The 21,914-nt window shown below is 42.3% G+C and overlaps 1 protein-coding gene across 1 annotated transcript in view; it reads left to right on the forward strand.

Annotated features, from left to right (window-relative positions):
• Window positions 1–21,914, forward strand: part of LOC120910441 (heparan-alpha-glucosaminide N-acetyltransferase-like) — a 468,708-nt gene that overhangs the window by 249,063 nt on the left and 197,731 nt on the right. The window contains exons 13-16 of the mRNA XM_040322198.1: window positions 615–727; window positions 8,330–8,454; window positions 11,540–11,666; window positions 21,109–21,195. Coding sequence (XP_040178132.1) covers window positions 615–727; window positions 8,330–8,454; window positions 11,540–11,666; window positions 21,109–21,195 — 452 coding nt within the window. The remainder of the gene's footprint in view (window positions 1–614; window positions 728–8,329; window positions 8,455–11,539; window positions 11,667–21,108; window positions 21,196–21,914) is intronic.

The raw sequence follows: 21,914 nt of genomic DNA on the forward strand, positions 1-21,914 counted from the left end.
AAAAATAAATAAAAAAAAACACTAAGGTTAGCCGATTTTTTTCAAAATTGCGCACACTTGTGGAATGGCGCCAAACTTTAGTACCGTACTTAAAAATCTCCATAGGCGACGCTTTACATTTTTTTACAGGTTACATGTTTAGAGTTACAGAGGAGGTCTAGTGCTAGAATTATTGCTCTTGCTCTAATGATCACGACGTGTGTAACCTGTGTGTATCTGGATCTGATACTAGTCAATGCCTCACCAGCCACTGACCTTACCACACATCCCTGGCACACATGATACACCCATAATTAGAGGTGAGCTATTTTTACATATTGAATGTCCCAAAATGTTTTTTTTCCTGGAGTATAGCTTTAATGTGATTAATTTATGGTTCACATCTACTTCCAAATCTATACATGGATTAACCTGCCTAGACACTTTAAAGTGAATTGGGCTCCACAAAGATACAGAATCACATTGAAGGACAGGTAAGGTACACGTTAATCTCTTTTACTACCCCGTGTCTAGTAGGATTGTTGTATTTTATCTAAAGTGTTCTATGTCACAGTCTTTAATGACAATTTTGATATAGTTTTTTTTTTCTCATTGAACCATTTGTCTGTTTGCAGTGTCTTGGCGCTGGGCACGTATTCCAGGGGTCCTACAGCGACTGGGTTTCACCTATTTTGTGGTAGCATTCGTGTTTGCCTGTTTTAGTAAGCAGAACTTGGATATTGTGGAGGTGAGGTCCTAACATGAATAACTGCCTGGAATACTTTGTTGCATATTTGAGTGTCTTGGCTTGTTACACATATTATTATTTGAGAGCATCCCAGTGGGGCACGCGTGTCACAATGTCAGTGCATTTCTTTTTTTTTTGTTACAAATGTTTTTTATTTGAGGGTTTGATTTAACATAGAGTTAGAGGTAAATGTCGGGATGCAACCCTGATTGGAAAACATATGTGCAAGATATATCTGTTCTATTCATCACAGTGCCATTATCCTATGTACAGGACGCCATGGCTGGGTCCTGGAAGGACGTTATATTTCCCCTCTGTTTGGACTGTGGTGCCTTTAAGGGAACGGAAAGGGTTAACGCACCTGTGTAAGGAAGTAGTTTAAAGCAGACAGGAAGTGCAGGTGAGAGTGTAGGAGTGTAGGAGAGTCTATGCATGGTGAATGGTGGACAAGGAAAGCTGTGGAAGCTATGAAAAGCTGTGAAAGGACTTGGCAGTGTGTTGCCTGAAAGCCTAATACTGAAGGACTTACCTGCAAGGACTATTTAACTGCGATAGCAGTTCTGAGCTGTACAAGTCGGTGAGACTGTTATTTCCTTTGTTTTTGCTGCTGCTAAGCCATTTAAGTTTAATAAACCTCAGTTTTGATTTAAAAAGCCTGTGTCCTGCGATCAAGCTGGTCCCCCAAACATTACACTGGTGGAGAATGCGGGCAGGACAGAATAACAGGCATAAGAAGAGAAAAAAAAAAACTTTTTTTCTTTTTGCATTGGACTTTATATTGAACTGACATTTAAAGAGACAGTACATTGAATTTATGTCCTGGGTTAAAGCTGCACAAACATTGAAAGTTGAAGCAATGGAGGAGCTAATTAAACAGCTGACCTTGGCTAACATGCAAGCGCAGACTCGCAATGAGGAAGCTAATCAGCGCTTAGCAGCCCAGCTGGAGGCACAACAAACTTACCACAAAGAGGCGCTGGCTCTGCAGCAAGAAAATATTCGCCTGTTGGCGGCCCAGCAAGCGACGCAGCAAGGGGTTATGCAGGCTCAGGTGACGGCTTTAAAGGAAGCAGTGCAGCAGCTGTCTCAGGTTCGGGAACAAGCGGCTGTTGCCCCTGGCAACCAGGTGACTGTGAGGGCAAGCCATTTTCTACAGAAATTATCCCTGAGCGATGATGTAGAGGCATTTCTTGCTACATTTGAGAGGACAGCGGAGAGAGAAGGATGGTCTCAGGACCAGTGGGCCGGCCTCATTGCTCCTTTTCTCACTGGAGATCCTCAAAAAGCCTACTTTGACCTGCCACCAGATGATGCTAAAGACTATCAAAAGTTAAAGGCAGAAATTCTGGCTCGTCTGGGGGTGACTACGGCCGTTCGGGCCCAACGTGTACACCAATGGAAATATCATCCAGATCGGCCACCCCGGTCTCAAATGCACGACCTAGTGCAACTAGTAAAAAAATGGCTGCAGCCTGAGGTGTTGTCTGGCCCCCAAATCGTGGAGCTGGTCGTGCTGGACCGATACCTGAGGTCCCTGCCAGATGACCTTCAACGGTGGGTCAGCCATGGAGACCCCAAAACAGCAAACCTCCTTGTTGAGATGGTGGAACGATATACAGTGGTGGAGGACCTGCTCGGACCTACCAAGCGCATAGGGCCCAGTCTGCCACGGCCTGTTCGACCAACTGCTGCCCTTCGAAAGGATGTTCCAAGGAGCCCTGGGACAAACACCCCGGAAGGCCAAGGGTCACTCCCGGTACCTCCTCAGCCTTCTGTTCCTGTTCGGAGAGGAGGGGATGTACAATGTTGGCGATGTCATTCCTGGGGTCATACCCGGACACACTGCCCACTGCAAGAGGAGCCCATGGAATGCGGGGTTCTTCGGAGGGGGTCTTTTTGTGCCCATAAAGTGTGCACCACACACCTCGACCTGGATGAGGAAAAGTTTGAGTGTGAAGTCCAAGTGAACCACCTCCCTGCCCGGGCTTTGTTGGACTCTGGAAGCATGGTAACCCTGGTTCATCCTAGAGTGATTGGGAAGATCGGTCCGGTAAGAAAAACTTTACGGGTGGTGTGCATTCACGGGGACACTAGAGAGTACCCGCTCATTACGTTGTCTATCGCCTCAGCATGTGGCACTGTTACTCAAGAGGTGGGGGTGGTAAAGAACTTGGTGCATGATGTTATAATAGGACGAGACTGTCCATTGTTTACAAAACTGTGGGAACAAGGAGAACAGTTCAGAGACTGGGGAGAAACTAGCCCCCCTGTTCCTGCTGCTGAGAGGGATAACCCTGAACTGCCAAATGTTAATGTGGACCCAGATGAGGAAAATGCTAATGATTGGGTTAATGGTGATGAAAGTAGTGTTGATACTATTGAGAATGTCAAGATATGTGGTCCACAGACCTATCAAAACCCTAAGGGGGAGGAGCCTTCCCCACTTCGGGCAATGCTGGGGGAAGAGGATGAGGAAGTGGCCTCTACCCCTGCGCTGCCGGATTTGGGTGTTCCCCAGGGGGCATTTGGGACTGCTCAGATGCAGGACCCCACTTTGGCCCATGCACGGGAACAAGTTGTAGTAGTAAATGGGGTTCCCCAAGAGCCAGGTGCGAATGAGAGGTGGCCACACTTTGCAATATATAATGAATTGCTGTATCGGGTTACCAAGGAGAGAGAAAATGTGGTAGAGCAATTGTTGGTACCCCAACAATATAGACGAAAGGTTCTGGACCTGGCCCATAACGATGTGTTAGGGGGACACCTGGGAGTTGAAAAAACGGAGGCACGGATCACCGACCGGTTTTACTGGCCAGGTCTGAAAGCAGAGATAAAGAGATACTGTACCTCTTGTCCGACCTGTCAGTTGACCGCTCCGGTGACTCATTTTCGGAGCCCTTTGGTCCCTCTGCCCATAATTGAGGTCCCATTCGAGAGGATAGCCATGGATATAGTGGGTCCCTTGGTAAAGTCAGCTCGAGGTCACTCCTACATATTGGTGATTCTTGACTATGCCACCCGATATCCTGAGGCGCTACCCCTGCGGAATACCTCCTCAAAGGCCATTGCCCGGGAATTATTCCAGATGTTTACACGGACTGGTTTCCCCAAGGAAATACTCACAGACCAGGGTACCCCGTTTATGTCAAGGGTTATGGCCGATGTGTGTAAGCTGTTCCGGATTAAACAGCTACGCACATCGGTCTACCATCCCCAAACGGACGGGTTGGTGGAACACTTTAATAAGACCCTTAAATCTATGCTCAAGAAAGTGGTACAAAGGGATGGGAAAGATTGGGACTGCCTGTTACCAGCTCTCCTGTTTGCTATCCGGGAAGTGCCCCAGGCCTCCACGGGTTTTTTCGCCCTTTGAGTTGTTATATGGGCGGAGACCTCGCGGACTTCTTGACGTGGTTAAAGAGGAGTGGGAAAGTGAACCTGTTCAGCATAAGAGTGTCCTGGAATATGTCTCCCAAATGCAGGAAAGGATCCAAACCGTGATGCCGCTAGTCAAAAAGCATTTGCAAAAAGCCCAGGAGGCTCAACGACAGGTCTATAACAGGGCTGCTAAAATAAGGCACTTCCAAGTGGGGGATCGAGTAGCAGTGCTAATTCCCACTGTGGAAAGTAAGTTCTTAGCCAGGTGGCAAGGACCCTTTGAAGTTGTGGAAAAAGTGGGAGAGGTCAATTATAGAGTCCACCAGCCAGGCAAGAGGAAACCGTATCAGATATATCATGTCAACTTGTTAAAGCCCTGGACAGACAGGGAACCGGTGACCTCCCTGGCTAGTGCAAGGCTTGAGCCACAGGTTGGGGTGGAGAGTGTCCAAGTAGCAAATACCCTATCTAAATACCAAAGTCAGCAGGCAAAGGAGTTCTTGCAGAGAAATAAAGAGAAGTTTTCAGACTTGCCGGGGCTAACTAGTATCATAGAGCATGATATTATCACGGAACCTGGAGTCAAAGTTTTTGTCAGGCCCTACCGCATCCCAGAGGCTCAAAGGAAGGCCGTTTCAGAGGAAGTAAAGAAGATGCTGGACCTGGAGATCATTGAGGAATCGCAGAGTGAGTGGTCGAGCCCGATTGTGTTGGTACCAAAGCCCAACGGGACTCTGCGATTCTGCAATGATTTCCGGAAGCTTAATGAAGTTTCACGGTTTGATGCCTACCCCATGCCCTGGGTAGATGAACTTATTGAGAGACTAGGTCCAGCTAGGTATATCACAACGTTAGACCTTACCAAGGGGTATTGGCAAATCCCATTAACTAAGGCTGCTAAAAAGAAAACTGCTTTTTCTACTCCAGAGGGGAGTTTTCAGTACAAAAGAATGCCTTTTGGACTGCAAACTGCTCCAGCCACGTTCCAGCGAGCAATGGATAGGATTTTACGACCTCATCGGGAGTATGCCTCAGTGTACTTGGACGACATAGTCATTTTTAGCAGAGACTGGGAGTCACACTTGCCCAAAGTCCAGGCAGTACTGGACTCTCTCTGGAAAGAGGGGTTTACAATAAACCCTGAAAAATGTGCTTTGGGAATGGAGGAGGTGAAATACCTGGGCTATATTGTGGGTAGAGGGGTGGTGAAACCTCAGGTCAGCAAGGTAGAGGCTATAAAGAGTTGGCCCCGCCCCCTCACAAAAAAGCAGGTACGTGCATTCCTGGGCATGGTGGGATACTACAGGAGGTTCGTACCCAACTTTGCCACATTGGCGGCTCCATTGACCGATCTGACTAAGGGCCGGAAATCGGTCATGGTGGAGTGGAATGCAGACGCTGAGAAGGCTTTTTTGGAGCTCAAGTCAGCACTGTGCCAACACCCTGTCTTGATAGCGCCCAATTTTTCTGAAGAGTTCATTGTCCAAACTGATGCTTCCGATGTAGGATTGGGAGCTGTATTATCACAGGTTGTTCATGGTGAGGAGCACCCAGTAGTCTTCCTCAGTAGGAAGTTGACACCAGCGGAGAAAAACTACGCTATTATTGAAAGAGAGTGTCTGGCCATTAAGTGGGCTCTGGAGTCCCTCAGATATTACCTCTTGGGGAGGAAATTTAGGTTAATTTCTGATCATGCCCCTTTAACGTGGCTGAGGCAAGGTAAAGGGACTAATGCCAGGATTACCAGGTGGTTCCTGGCGCTCCAAGAGTTTAAGTTTATAGTGGAGCATAGGCCCGGGAGACTGCATCAAAATGCAGATGCCCTCTCCCGAGTCCATTGTTTGAGCTCCACTGTTGCCTCCACCTCCTTGGCGTTGGGGCACAGGGGGGGGATATGTACAGGACGCCATGGCTGGGTCCTGGAAGGACGTTATATTTCCCCTCTGTTTGGACTGTGGTGCCTTTAAGGGAACGGAAAGGGTTAACGCACCTGTGTAAGGAAGTAGTTTAAAGCAGACAGGAAGTGCAGGTGAGAGTGTAGGAGTGTAGGAGAGTCTATGCATGGTGAATGGTGGACAAGGAAAGCTGTGGAAGCTATGAAAAGCTGTGAAAGGACTTGGCAGTGTGTTGCCTGAAAGCCTGCTACTGAAGGACTTACCTGCAAGGACTATTTAACTGCGATAGCAGTTCTGAGCTGTACAAGTCGGTGAGACTGTTATTTCCTTTGTTTTTGCTGCTGCTAAGCCATTTAAGTTTAATAAACCTCAGTTTTGATTTAAAAAGCCTGTGTCCTGTGATCAAGCTGGTCCCCCAAACATTACACCAAATATACATTCTAGTACATTAACTGTTTTTTTTTTGCACCACTTTATGGTGCATCCCATTACCAATATCTAGGGGGCTGAGAACACTACTGTGAAAGGGGAAACTGATGTGAAGTGGGGGCTGTGTTGTGTGTGTGTGTGGGGGGGGACTGAGGACACTTATGTAAGGGATTGTGATATAGGAGGAGAGGGTGGGAAAAATACAGTTTGGACCTCTGGTGGAAGAAAATCTTACTGGTCGGACCTCCGTGAATTTTTATTTAATACCTCCGGGTTTACAGTGTTTGCTCTAAGCGAGCTAATTACTTTGGGGGTGATACTCTCTGTTGAGACCTGCAGTGGTTTTGGTACTGCTGCCTTCTTTCCATTCCTCAATCGCCGAGCATCAGTGATTATCGCTACCATAGGAGGTAGAGGAATAGTGGAGATGAATGCAGTTTCCAGGATGATTCTTCCAATGAGCCAAGACTTCATGAAGGGTGTACCAGGCATAGAACATCTTTATTGAGAAGGCAGGCTCTTATATACACCAAAAAGAATACTTGCAGTAATCAAATGGACAATGACACACTCGTACCACAACATCATACAATAGGTACTAACGAGCCTCCAATACACATCCTTTAGGAGACAGACATTCTGTCTCCGAGATAATCTACATGAGCTAATTACTAATCATTTACCCAGACAAGGTGACTCCGAGATAAGCTCCTCTCACCTGCTATACAATACACAATTATCATCAATAGAAATTCACACAATACAGTGTCAATTAGCATCACACAATGAAAGGTTCTTGAGTGCCAGACTAAGGTTCATTAACATGACAGTAGCAGATGACATTAAACACCTTAACAGTCTGTGTTCCCACATTGAATGAATCACTCTTTCTATTGACCGGTTGGGTTTAGAATCAACAGCCTGTAATATTTCAAGTTATCCTGGAATACATTGTGAATTATCATTACTGTCCCATCTCCTGTAATCCAAGATATCATTTCCCAGTCATCCTATGCCCCTAGTTGACATAGGATGACTTTAGACACAAGAGTCATCGGTGAAGCTGAAACAGGAGTACCCCACACCCGCCCTCTCTCTGCCTTGGAGATATTGAGATCAGTTAAGGAATAAACCAATTATCTCCAGGCAGAGAGCACACAATTTTCCCAAAAGTTGGAACACCACTTTACACACAAGGTATCCCTACAATTACATATCCCCTGATAGCCCCGATCTGGGGGACCAACATATCTAAATTTCACCCAGATCGGTCCAGGGGTTCTTAAAAAAAAAAAACCTATGAGAAAATACAGAATAAAGTCTATTTTCTTCACACTCTCTTTTTGTCTATTGATCGAGGGATGTGGCCAATACAAGTATTTATATGAGTCAGTGAGTACCTCCTCTCTTTTACTTTGTCTAGTATGGGCACAACAAAGGTTGATATTAAATTGGAGTACGTTTCTTAGCTGGTAGGAGGTTTATTGTTTGTTTGTGACCTACAAATGCATTGCCAAAAACAAAGACATTTATTGAGTTCAATGTTGACTCGATTTTAATATGAATGTTAAAATCACAAAACCGTGTTAGAAAAAAAAAATACAGCAGCATCTAATGTCATTAGCAATTAATCTTGTTAATCGTTCAAGTGTTCGATACCTTTAAAAGAAAACTGCAAATCTCAGGATTTCCTCTCTTTAATCCTTCAAGCCGTAGTGCTGGGATGTGCAGAACATCATGTAATTGCTTGTTGCACAGAATGCCTGTTGTTGAAAACAACCAGGAATGATCCTGCTGACCAGCATGAAAGAGGAAATGCTTTAAATATTGATGTTGGAGCAAAGTCTCCCTGAAGTAGCCCAAAGTGCATGTCTGACTATATATTCTTTTGTCTGTGCAGAGCCATCAGTGGAGTGCTGCCGTAAGGGATATTGTCACTTATTGGCCAGAGTGGATCATCATGATAGCTCTAGAGACAGTATCACTATGTCTGACGTTCCTTCTACCTGTGCCTGGATGTCCCACGTAAGCACTATCAGTGATTACTGCGTATGCATAATTGGATTATTCTTGCCAGAACTACAGAATGTGATAAATGTATTCCTCAGGAAAAAGTGAAACTTATTGCTTGCTGATTGTTCAGATGGCTTGCAGAATTTTCTGACAGCTTGCAGACTTTTCTGACACACAATGAAGATGATTGACAAAAAACTTTATCGATGAAAACTAAAACAGAACAAAAGTTTCTACCCATTTTACCCATCTAACCTGGATGGTTGCAATGTGCTGCACTGTTATATGCAATGCTGGGGTCAAGGTGTCTGTAGAGCAGGTGTGCCCAACCAGTGGCCCGGGGGCCACATGTGGCCTGCGGAGCCCTTTGATGTGGCCCGCGACATCCTGCCCTGGGATGGAATAAAATACTGTTATTTAAGAAAAGTTTTTATTACTAAAATCAATGGGCTAGATTCAGAAAGAACTTACGCCGGCGTATCTATTGATACGCCACGTAAATTCAAATCTGCGCCGGCGTATCTTTTTTCTGTATTCAGAAAGCAAGATACACCGAAATTAGGCTAAGATCTGACTGGCGTAAGTCTCTTACGCCGTCGCATCTTAGGGTGTATATTTACGCTGGCCGCTAAGTGGCGCTGCCGTCGATTTCAGCGTAGAATATGCAAATGAGCTGGATAGGCCGATTCAGAAACGTACGTGCGCCCAGCGGATTTTTTTACGTTGTTTGCGTAAGTCTTTTCTCCGGCGTAACGTTACTCCTGCTATATAGCCAATGTTAAGTATGAACGTCGTTCCTGCGTCGAATTTTAAACATTTTACGTTGTTTGCGTAAGTCGTTCGCGAATAGGGCTTAGCGTAAATTACGTTCACGTCGAAAGCATTGACTATTTGCAATGTGATTAGGAGCATGCGCACTGGGATACGTTCACGGCCGGCGTATGCGCCGTTCGTGAGAAACGTCATTTACATGGGGTCATGTTTTATTTACATAAAACACGCCCACCTCTTGACAATTTGAATTTGGCGCGCTTGCGCTGGCAGATTTACGATACGCCGCCGCAACTTACAGAGCAAGTGCTTTGTGAATACTGCACTTGCCCGTCTAAGTTGCGGAGGCGTAGCGTAAATTGGATACGCTACGCCCGCACAAACTTACGTCCCCCTACCTGAATCTAGCCCACAGTGTGTGTATATAAGGGCATATCTGTTCTGCAGGGGTTACTGGGCTGCTTTCAAACTGATCCACAGGTACAGAGAAGTACCCCTGTGGGTTACCTGCACTGAGCAATTGATTATATTACATGTGAGTTTGGTGTGCTGAGAGTAGAGTGGGCTCTATAGAGCCGAGTGGGCTGCCATCCACCCGCTCCACTCATTGTGGCCTGCGACCGGTTACCAAGTCGCTTAAGTGGCCCTTGCTCTTCAAAAGGTTGGGCACCCATGCTGTATAGCATATATCTCTTACTAGATTGGTGGTGCCCTGATTGTAAGGGGGTGTATGACCAACACCTTTTCTCTATAGCAGCCCATCAATATGAGATGACAGGAGCCCAATGTGAAAATTTTCAGCTGAATTATGTAACAATCCGATTCCTCTTGTGGCAAGAAGGCTTCCACTTGCCAAGATCCCAGGGGAAAGGCGTCAATCAGATTAGAATACCAGCTCCAAATGCCTTTCCTTGACAAGCAGGACAAACTACCTTCATTGCATGTACCTAGGTTCTCAGCCTTGTTTATGAAGCTCTCTGAAGATTTGCTGGCTATAATCACACATGTCCTACTAGCCTCTAAAGTCTATGGGCACTTGGGCAGCCTTCTTCATTTTCCATTGATAAACATTACTGTATCTTTAATATAGTAACAGAAAGACAGGAAAATAGAAGGCAAGAGTTCTGGTAAGAAAAAAGTAAATTAAATAATACTGACATATATTTAAACAAATATTAAGCTTTTCTGATTACAAATCGATATTTTGTAGATGTTTGGGCATATTTAGCCAATGCTGTTCTTGAAAAAATGGACCCTTTGTGGGAAACTGAAAAACTTTTACCCACTGGGCAGCTTATACCTTGGGCAATCCAGTTTCTCTTGCAAACAGCGCCAGTTTCGCAAACTTTCCTTTTTTTTTGGTGTTTCACAGGACTTTTTTTCCTTCATATTAACATATAGACTACGTTTTTTTGTAGCAAAACTGATAGTAAAAGGTATACATACAAAACTGTACACTGCCATGGGTACTTTCAGTTGCACTTTTTTTTATTAAAATATAAAAAAATATATTATATTTACCTGCTCTGTGCAATACATTGCACAGAACGGCCCCTTACCTCCCCTTCTGGAGTCCCCCACCAACACTGTCCACTTCTCCTTTCCTTTAAATACCTCCTGAGGAAGCCACGTGCTGGGGGGGGGGGGCACCCAAGCAGTTGCACTCCTGAGTTAGGCTGTGTGCATCTATAGACACACACAGTGTGGCTTGGCCATGTCCCCTGCTCTCTCCACACAAGATTTGACTGACAGCAGCAGGAGCTCTGGATCGTTAGTCAAGGACGGTTAGTGTTTAGGGGGGGGGGGGACAAGTAGTGAGGAGTTTTTTTTTATTTTAATGTAGAGAATGCAGTACGTAAAGAAAAAAAAATTGACTTTAGAACCACTTTAATTTTTTTTATTGTTGCTGCTTTTTTTATACAGCCCTGACAATCCTTGTCACCATCACGTTTGCTGGCCACAGCTCTTACCTACTTATACTTCTAATATTCTAATATTACATGTAATAATAGTTATTAGAATACAATAGTTTTCATCATCGTAGTTTTTCTTTTATCATTTTTATATTTGAAAGAGTTTGAAGATGGATATTCAACTTTTCAGAATGTTTAACTCCATGAGTCCAAGTCAATGAACATATATATTTATTGTAATAATGCAAGTACCATTATATTCCAGTTAGTAAATAACTTATTGTAATTTCATTTGTTATGTTTAAGCATGTACTTTATTACTCCTTTTTTAAATTTAAAAGTTTTATTGAAAGTTTCAATTTTGGGAACATTTTTATAATATGTACTAATAATCTGATTATATCACTCCACAGTGGTTACCTGGGTCCTGGAGGAATAGGCAGCTATGGTCAATACCCAAATTGCACAGGGGGAGCTGCAGGATATATAGACAAATGGCTGCTTGGCGCAAATCACATTTATCGATATCCCAGCTGCATGGTATGTCTGTGTCTTAATTATGCATTTAGTTACTCCCAGGTGATCTGAAAACCATATATATTCAATAGCTATATTCAGGGCTTTTTTTCAGCAGGAACGTGGGGGAACGCAGTTCCGGTACCTCCAGCTCTAAATGTATGTAATGGTGCTCGGAGGTGGGTAGAGGGTGGAACCAAGGAACGGTGCTCAGAGGTGGGTAAGGAGTGGAACCAAGGAACAGTGCTCAGAGGTGGGTAAGGAGTGGAACCAAGGAATGGTGCTCAGAGGTGGGTAGAGGGTGGAACCAAGGAATGGTGCTCAGAGGTGGGTAAGGAGTGGAACCAAAAAATGGTGCTCGGAGGTGGGTAGGGGGTGGAACCAAGGAATGGTGCTCAGAGGTGGGTAGGGGGTGAAACCAATGAGGTGGGTAAGGGGTGGACACAAGAGGTGACAGAAGGAGGGAGTTCCTGCACCTATTCTCTGAGAAAAAAAGCTCTGGCTATATTAAACTCAAAAGCAAAGATGTAATATAATTCAGAATACTATTACTTACCATTACTTCCTTTTAAGTATTTTTTCCTTTATTTTCACCTGGTGAACGAGCTAGTAACACTTCCTATCATAGGGTTTCTTCACTGTTGAAAAATGAGCAACAGAGCCACCCTTGGACAGCAACATTGTCAGTCTGGGGGGGGGGGGGGGGTAGTAGTACTATATGCATTAATATAGTTCAATAGACTTGACTAAGCAATTTAAATAGAACTAAAAGTAAAACATTTTTATTATGGAGTAATAGAGGGCTATAACCCCTGTCCGTTGTTTTTTTCGCCATCTGTGTCCCATTAGGGAGATTCAACTTCACTTCCTGCCCTATACCCAAAACAGGAAGTTGAAGGAGTGGAAATCTCTGCAAATTAAGGAAACCCCTTCTGGGCCACCCATTGGAAGATTTCCCCTCTATTGATTATCTGAGCACAACTCAAAATGTGTGACTTTCTTTTACTTTTTATTTCAGTGATAATAGTAAACAGGACAAATAGTGAGGCTGAATCCCCCTCCACTCTATCCAAAACATAACAAAAAAATTGCCAGTAGTTAAACTTTAAAGCTGAACTCTGGCTAAAACTTTTTAAACAGTTTTTCTAAAAAATAAAAAGCTGACCATTGTAGGCCCCTGTTAGTGTTAAATGATTTTAATCAACACTCACTAACTTAGTTACATAGTTACATCTAGTTCAACCAATAAAAGAAAAAAAAAAAAAAAAATATATATATATATATATATATATATATATATATATATATATATATATATATATATATATATATGACATGGCTTGGTGTAGAACTCAAGTGGCCTACACAGACCCCATGATCTCAACCCTACTGAGCATCTTTGGGATGAATTGGAACACAAATTCCCACAGATACACCCCCTTTGGCACCACTCTACTGCTATGGGGCCTGGGTTAGGAAGGGTCCTATTAGGGAGATTGTTAGGAAAAACAAAACTGCTAAGAGTCAGACCTCAAGATTGTTTCTAGTCACCGATCCATCTTTGTTCAGTTGTTTAGCTGTCTTAGCAGTATAGAATTATTGTCCTTTAGACTTGTACTAAAGACTGAAATTAACCCTTTATACCTACAGTGCCTTTTATCAAATAACAACCAACATTTTTTTTTCTTTGGGTTTTATGTGATAGACTAACATAAAGTGGCACATAATTGTGAAGTGGAAGGAAAATGATAAATGGTTTTCAATTTTTTTACAAATAAATATCTGAAAAGTGTGGCGTGTATTTGTATTCAGCCCCCTTTACTCTGATACCCCTAACTAAAATCTAGTGGAACCAATTGCCTTCAGAAGTCACCTAATTAGTAAATAGAGTCCACCTGTGTGTAATTTAATCTCAGTATAAATACAGCTGTTCTGTGAAGCTCTCAGATGTTTGTTAGAGATCCTTAGTGAACACACAGCATCATGAAGGCCAAGAAACACACCAGACAGGTCAGGGATAAAGTTGTGGAGAAGTTTAAAGCAGGATTAGGTTATAAAAAAATATTTCAAGCTTTAAACATCAATGGAAAGAGTATGGCACAACTGCAAACCTACCAAGACATGACCGCCCACATAAACTGACAGGACGGGCAAGGAGAGCATTCATCAGAGAAGCAGCCAAGAAGCCCATGGTACAAATTTGGTCTTTATGGAAGAGTGGCAAGAAGAAAGCCATTGTTGAAAGAAAGTCAGAAGAAGTACCATTTGCAGTCTGGGAGAAACTGTGTAGAAGACACAGCACACATGTGGAAGAAGGTGCTCTGTTCAGATGAGACCAACATTTTACTTTGTGTGGCAGAAAACCCACACTGCACATTACCCTGAACACACCATCCCCACTGTGAAACATGGTGGTGGCAGCATCATGTTGTGGGGATGCTTTTCTTCAGCAGGAACAGGGAAGCTGATCAGAGTTGATGGGAAGATGGATTGAGCCAAACACAGGGCAATCTTAGAAGAAAACCTATTAGAGTCTGCAAAGGACTTGAGACTGGGGCACAGGTTCACCTTTCAGCAGGACAACGACCCTAAACATACAGCCAGAGCTATGATGGAATGGTTTAGATCAAAGAATATTAATGTGTTAGAATGGCCCAGTCAAAGTCCAGACTTAAATTCAATTGAGCATCTGTGGCAAGACTTGGAAATTGCTGTTCACAGACGCTCTCCATCCAATCTGACAGAGCTTGAGCTATTTTGTAAAAAGAATGGGCAAAAATGTCACTCTCGAGATGTGCAAAGCTGGTAGAGACATCCTCAAAAAGACCTACAGCTGTAATTGCACTGAAAGGTGGTTCTACAAAGTATTGACTCAGGGGGGCTGAATACAAATGCACCCCACATTTTTTACATATTTATTTGTAAAAAAAATTGAAAACCATTTACCATTTTCCTTTCACTTCACAATGATGTGCTGCTTTGTGTTGGTCTATCACATAAAATCCCAATCAAATACATTTACGTTTTTTCTTGTAACATGACAAAATGTAGTACATTTCAAGGGGTATGAATACTTTTTTAAGGCACTGTAACGCAGCCAAAAATCCTAGAGTTTCTCCTACAACCTTTAGGACAGCTGATATCATTATAGCCAAGATCTCAGGAAGAAATCACGGTTTTGCTATGTGGTCCCATGATTTGTAGTTTCACCTTTGTTGTCTATAGCACCCCTATTTTTAGGTATGAAGCGAAAACAAAATGCTAGGGAGGTGGAAAATAAATGACTAGACAGCCAATTAATTAGTCTGCTCTCACTGATCATATAGAAAGGGTTAAGACTGTTGCATATCATTAAAACAAATTGTCCCTGCTTTCTGGTGTGATCATAAATAACTTCCCCTATTAATTTGCATGACCTCATCTACGATTGTGGAATATTTCTCTTCTCTGTTTGATTGAATGAATTATTTATTTAACATACGGTATGCTACTGATTTGTAGCATAAAGGTATCAGCAATGAACACAAACATTTTTAGTGACCCCTTTTATTGGAAATGTGAGCATAGACTATTTCATCTTCTCTTTTTTAAAGTAATAAAATATTTTAACAGTATGTGAGTAGAGTTGGTTGAAGATAAATTCATAATATTAATTTTCTTGCTTCATGAGCTAATGCTATTTATTTTTTATAGTCATTCCATTGCTCATTAACTAGTTTGCTCTTAGGAAATGTTGGAGAAGGCACAATGTTGCTTACATGACATTATAGGCATCTTTCATTATTTCCCTTACAACTTAAAGGTATCCAGATTCTGAGATTTCTGGGTACAATATCCCACATATAAGTTTATAGTTTTTGCCTTTAATTTCATAAATACAACTTTTTATAGAAAAAAAAAGGTTAATTTTTTTTCTGGATTTTTTTTATTTATTTACTGTAGAAAGAACTGCTCTTCTTTTTGCTAATCAGTGATTGACTACCTCTATGATTATCAACAGGCAAAAGAGAAAGCCAGTAATAAACAGTAATAGGCCGAGATATTTTGTCAGCTCTGTCATACAAACCCTTGTCATCTGTTAGGCCTCGTACACACGACCGAGGAACTCGTCGGAAAATACACATCGTTTTCCTCGACGAGTTTCTTGTTAGGCTTGTCGAGGAACTCGACAAGCTTGCTTTGCATAAACACGGTCAAGACAAAATCTCCTCGTTCTCAAACGCGGTGTTGTACAACACATACAATGGCAGGGTAAGTTCGATTCCACTGGCACAACCCTGGGGGCTGCTTTTGCTAATCTCATGTTACTGCGTGTTAGGTAAAAATTCGGTAAGAGACGATTTGCACTTTTCAGTCTGTTACAGCGTGAAAAATGTGTTATCTACATTACAAATGCTACTTTTACTCCCATCTCATACTTTATTCTGAGCATGCGCGGGTTTCTTAGCATACACACGCTCGAGTTTCTCATCGAAAACCAGCCCGACAAGGAACACGACGAGGAAATTGAGACTCCCGTCGAGGAAAAAGAGAACTTGTTTTCTTTTTTTCTCGTCAAGTTCCTCAACAGTTTCCTCGATGAAAAACGTACACACGACCGGTTTCCTCGGCAAAAAAGCTCTCCCACCAAGTTTCTTGATGGATTCTGTTGAGTTTCTCGGGCGTGTGTACGAGGCTTCATTGTTGCATATCCAATAGTATATGTTATAGCATAGAGAAGGTTTTCGTGTAGAGAAACCTTCAAGATTAGAACAATCCACATATTATCAGGGTATGGATAATTAAAGAACCATATGTAGGTTCAATAGTTGGCTTACAAAACGTGTCAGTTCTAATATGGCAAGCAAATCTATGGCTTATTTATTAGAAATTGAAAGCACAACCAATTGACCAGTTGAAATTATAAATCAAAAACACAATTGACAACCATAGAACTAACTTAAAATATAAAGAGAGCCTAAAGAGAGCCTAACACTGGATGTTACTTCTTCTCTAGGCCACCAATGTAAGAGAACATTATTTTCCATTGATCAACAATTTTATAGTGTACGTCCCTGATCATCAATATATAGGCAGCATTCGCAGTGACCACCATTGTAATGGAGGCATTTACACCCATCACTCATGTACTTTTATTAGGATGCTTAGTCCTTTCTTCTGATCATTAATGTACATGGGGCTTTTATTATGAAAACCACCCACAGGCCATCAGTGTACAAGAGGCAGAAGTAAGTGCATACCTACCAAACTTGGAACTTAAGAAAGAGGGACACCTTGGGATGAAGATGAGGAAAGAAACACAAGGGGGCACCAGCTAAGTGCAACATCTTTATTATGATATAAAAGCCAAATGCTAACTCACGTGCCTCGTACACACGACCATTTTTCTCGGCAGGAAAAAAAACGAAGTTTTTCCCGACTTGATTCCTCTCCAGCCTGACTTGCATACACACATTCAGGCAAAAAAAAGTCCGACCAAAGCACGGTGACATACAACACATACAACGGGACTATAAAGGGGAAGTTCCTTTCAAATGTCACCACCCTTTGGGCTGCTTTTGGGCTGCATACTTGATTCTGAGCATGCATGTTTTTTTTCTCCTTGGAAAAGCATACACACAAATGTTTTTCTCACTGAAAAAAAAAAATTACCAGGAAACACAACGAGAAAAAAGAGAGCTGGTTTCAATTTTATTGCAGACAGTTTTTTCGCGGGCAGTTTTTTCGCCGAGAAAACTGCTAGGGTGCATACACACGAAAAATGGCAGTTTTCTCGTCATGAAAAACGTTTGTGTGTACAAGGCAACAGAAATATAAAATTAAAGAGCTTATATGCAGCCATGCCACATTGGATGGAAGCCGTCCACCAGAAGAGCTGCTTGTGATAGCAAACAGCGTGTTGTCAGTGAGGAAATCAAGTCCAAAGTTCCAGGAAGTGAGGAGAGCCAATGTGTATCTTCACATATATCTAGGGGAGCAGAGGCTAACTCATATGAATGGTGCATTAGCATTTGTTTGCGCCACAATTTCAGTTGCTGTTTGTGCATTGGGATGGAAATGACATGGACGAGGAAAGGTGTGGGAAAGTTGTGCTTAAAATTGGCCATGGCTTCGAGTAGCATGGCTATCAAGAGTCTGAGTTAACATATTGTATACTGTACACAGTCTGCACACAGTCTTTGTACCCACAAAATACTCTAGAATTACTGTTACATAAGTGAGAGTTTCACTTACATAAACCTGAAGGATGAAGAAACAGAATATACACAGAGAACTAAGGCCTCGTACACACGACCGAGGAATTTGTCGTAAATGAAACATCGTTTTTCCTCGACGAGTTCCTTGTTAGGCTTGTCGAGAATCTTGACAAGCGTTCTCAAACGCGGTGATGTACAACACGTACGATGGCACTATAAAGGGGAAGTTTGATTCCACTGGCACCACCCTTCTGAGCATGTGTGGGTTTCTAAGCATACACACAAACGTGTTTCTCGTCAAAAACCAGCCTGACGAGGAACACGACGAGGAAATTAAGACTCCCGACGAGGAAAAAGAGAACTTGTTCTCTTTTTTTCTCATCGAGTTCTACAACAGTTTTCTTGATGAAAAACATACACACGACCGTTTTCCTCTGCAAAAAAGCTCTGCCACCAAGTTTCTTGATGGATTCTGTCGAAGAAAACGGTCGTGTGTACGAGGCCTAACACTTTGTCTGAGCTTACCTTAAAGAAATACCTTAATGAAATGTATCTTCATAATGTGGAGAAGCATTAGAAGTATTTTCATAGCATTAAGCAGGGTGTTTTTTAAGCTTTGAGGCAATATAACTGTAATGATTTCTCAGCCCAAGGCCAAAATTTGAACTTGCATAGAAAATGTCCATATTGACTATGCAATCTGGACATAATGAGGTTGATTTACTAAAACTGAAATGTGCAAAATCTGGTGCAGCTCTGCATGGTAGCCAATCAGCTTCTAACTTCAGCTTCTTCAATTAAACTTTGACAAAAAAAAAAAAAAAAACACCTGAATGCTGATTGGTTTCTATGCACAGCTGCACCAGATTTTGCACTGTCCACTTTTAGTAAATCCCAATGTCTTTCTTTTAGTGCAGTGTTTAAAGTGATAACGTACAGTATTTGCCATACACCATGCAGGCATCTTTTTGATGCCCATATAGGATGCCATCCTACCGGTACATATCATTACATTTTCTTTGGGTCTGTAATATAGCATAGGAGATATTTGATCAATTTTAAAAGAAAACCTTTTTACAATAAGATCTGAAAGTCCGGAAACCCTTAGAAAAATGTGTGAATAATTCATATGTTGCTATCTGGAATTTGAGCAAGAATCATTTTTAATGAAACTCACTGAATTGTGGTTACCATCTTGCTGTTCTGTGTACAATACTGACGGGATGAAAGAGCTCCATAAATCTCACAGGCTAGTTTACTTACTTCGCCAATTGAACATCTTTCTTACTTAAATCATGAAGACAACTAAATTAATGGCTTGGAAACATCCTGTTTCTTCTGTGTTGTCCAGTGCTGGTTGTCCAGCCTTATTTCCTCTCTAATAGATGAGAGGAGCTGCTAATTGCTTGTCTTAATCATTGTACATCGCTGAGCTATAAACAGAGGGATAAGTATTTTGTTTACTTCTGTAAATTATTCATTGCTGCTTTGCATTAGCTGTATCACTTTCCAGGATGATGCTTGATTTTTATCACCTCTGCAGGAGATTTACTAACAGATTTTCGATATGTAATCACTTTCAGTTATTTTTAAAGTCCTCTCTTTTCCTGGATTTAAAGTGGAACTAAAGGCAACATAACAAAGCTTACAAGTAAGCAAGCTGTTTATCACAGAAGTGACATGTCTCTGCTGCAATAAAATAAACCTACCTACCTGCTCACAGTCTTCTGTGGCATGTACACTGAGCTGTGCACGCGCACAGGGCTGGCGCCAGGATAAGGCAGCCGACGCGATTCCTCTAATGCCTGCCTTGCATACACACGTTTAGTAAAAAAAAAATGCTCGACCAAAGCGCGGTGACATCCAACACATACGACGGCACTATAAAGGGGATGTTTCATTTAAATGGCGCCACCCTTTGGGCTGCTTTTGCTGACCCTCATGTTAGTAAAAGTTTGGTGAGAGACGATTCGCGCTTTTTAGTCCGTTACATCGTGACCAATGTGCTATCTCCATTACAAACGCTATTTTTACCAGAACGAGCGCTCCCATCTCATACTTGATTCTGAGCATGCGTGTTTTTTTCCCCCTCAGAAAAGCATACACACAAGCGGTTTTCGCAATGAGAAAAAGACTGATGGGAAACACGAAGGGAAAAAATAGAGCAGGTTCTAATTTTTTTGCGGGCAGTTTTCTCGTCGGGAAAAATGCTATGGAGCATACACACGACCGGTTTTCCCGACCAATCTAAAAAATTGCAGTTATCTCGTCGGGAAAACCGGTCATGTTTACAAGGCATCAGAGAAGCTTATAAATTAACCTTGCTTTGGGCACTGGTCCAAATCATTTGATGGAGGGGGGATTATGGTGTGGGGTTGTTTTTCAGGGGTTGGGCTTGACCCCTTAGTTCCAGTGAAGGGAACTCTAAAGGCATACCAAGACATTTTGGAAATTTCATGCTCCTAACTTTGTGGGAACAGTTTGGGGACGGCCCCTTCCTGTTCCAACATGACTGCGCACCAGTGCACAAAGCAAGGTCCATAAAAACATGGATGAACTAGTTTCGGTTGGAGGAACTTGACTGGCCTGCACAAAGTCCTGACCTCAACCTGATGGAATACCTTTGGGAATAATTAGAGCAGAGACTACGAGCCAAGCCTTCTCGTCCACATAACCTCCTGACCATATAAATGCGCTTCTAGAAGAATGGTCACACATTCCCATAGACACACTCCTAAACCTTGTGGACAGTCTTCCTAGAAAAGTTGAAGCTGTTATAGCTGCAAAGGGTGGGCCAACTCAATATTGAACCCTATGGACTAAGACTGGGATGCCATTACATTTCTTGTGCGTGTAAAGGCAGGTTTCCCAATACTTTTGGTAACAAAATGTATGTAGGAGGATTTGTTTAATCTCTGTGTATCACCTGAGGCCAGTGCCTTCACTGGGTAAATGTAAGTGTTTACAACCACTTTAACACTTCTGCACTACAATATATTCAGTATTGTAGGCTGTCCGTGTCTCCATTAAGGAGATGGCCCCCTTAATGCTCAGGTAATGGTTGTCAAAGAAAACAGGAAGAAAAGGGAAATGGTGACAAATCAGATGTTCTAATCCTTCCCCCATCTATCCAAAGCAATAAAACTTTGGGCTGGAGTGGGTCTTTACCTAAGAACCTGGTGGGCACATTAGTGACTGTTTGGGGAGCACTAGGTTAGAATATTGTGCAGTGGTCATCCATCACACTTTTTACCTTTTGACTATTGCAGGACCTATACAAAACAACAGAGCCATTTGATCCAGAAGGCGTACTCGGCACAATTAATTCGGTGGCCATGGCATTTTTTGGACTGCAGGTAAAACATCTAACTGAATTTAGCACATAATACCAATTTGAGTCTTTTACCTCTAAAAAGATTTTGAACCCCTAAACAAGACAATCAAATTTACTAAATTCACAACTTTTATATAAAAACTGGAGAAAGAATGATGAGAGCAAACCAATCAGGTTCATCTGTAATGTTTTGGAAAATGTAGACGCATATTCTGATATCTTATTTATTTATTGTTTTAATTTCTCTACTTATGAATCAGCCTGAATATATTCCAACATAAGGAAAGTCTGTTGGTTATTGCCATGTTTCTTTATTTGCTTTCTTGCCTTTAGCAAAATACATAAATCATATAACTTTAATGGTCTAGCTGCACAAAATGTAAGCATACATATTTTAGTTCTCTATTTTGCCACCCACTGGTGTCAAGTATACAATAGTATATTGTTTTCTAAAAGTTTCTGCTAGTAAGTGAATACTGACATCCTCCAGTGTTACAACACTTGAATGTATAATGCCGGGGTTTATTACCACTAACTATATAAGGATAGCTCTAATATCAAAAAAATATCATGTTAGCCTTTGGTTCAAATACTTCAAATACTCGAGAGAGGAGCCGGACTGCAGGAGTTGGGAGTAGGCAGGCCTCCCCCAGAGGCAATCTGCCACCTTTCTCCATGCCCCGGGTGGCAATGGTGGGTGTGTGAGGGGGTCCTCCCACACAGCCCGCCCTACCTGCTCCG

This window comes from Rana temporaria, chromosome 8, assembly GCF_905171775.1.
Source record: "Rana temporaria chromosome 8, aRanTem1.1, whole genome shotgun sequence".
Classification (NCBI taxonomy): Eukaryota; Metazoa; Chordata; class Amphibia; order Anura; family Ranidae; genus Rana; species Rana temporaria.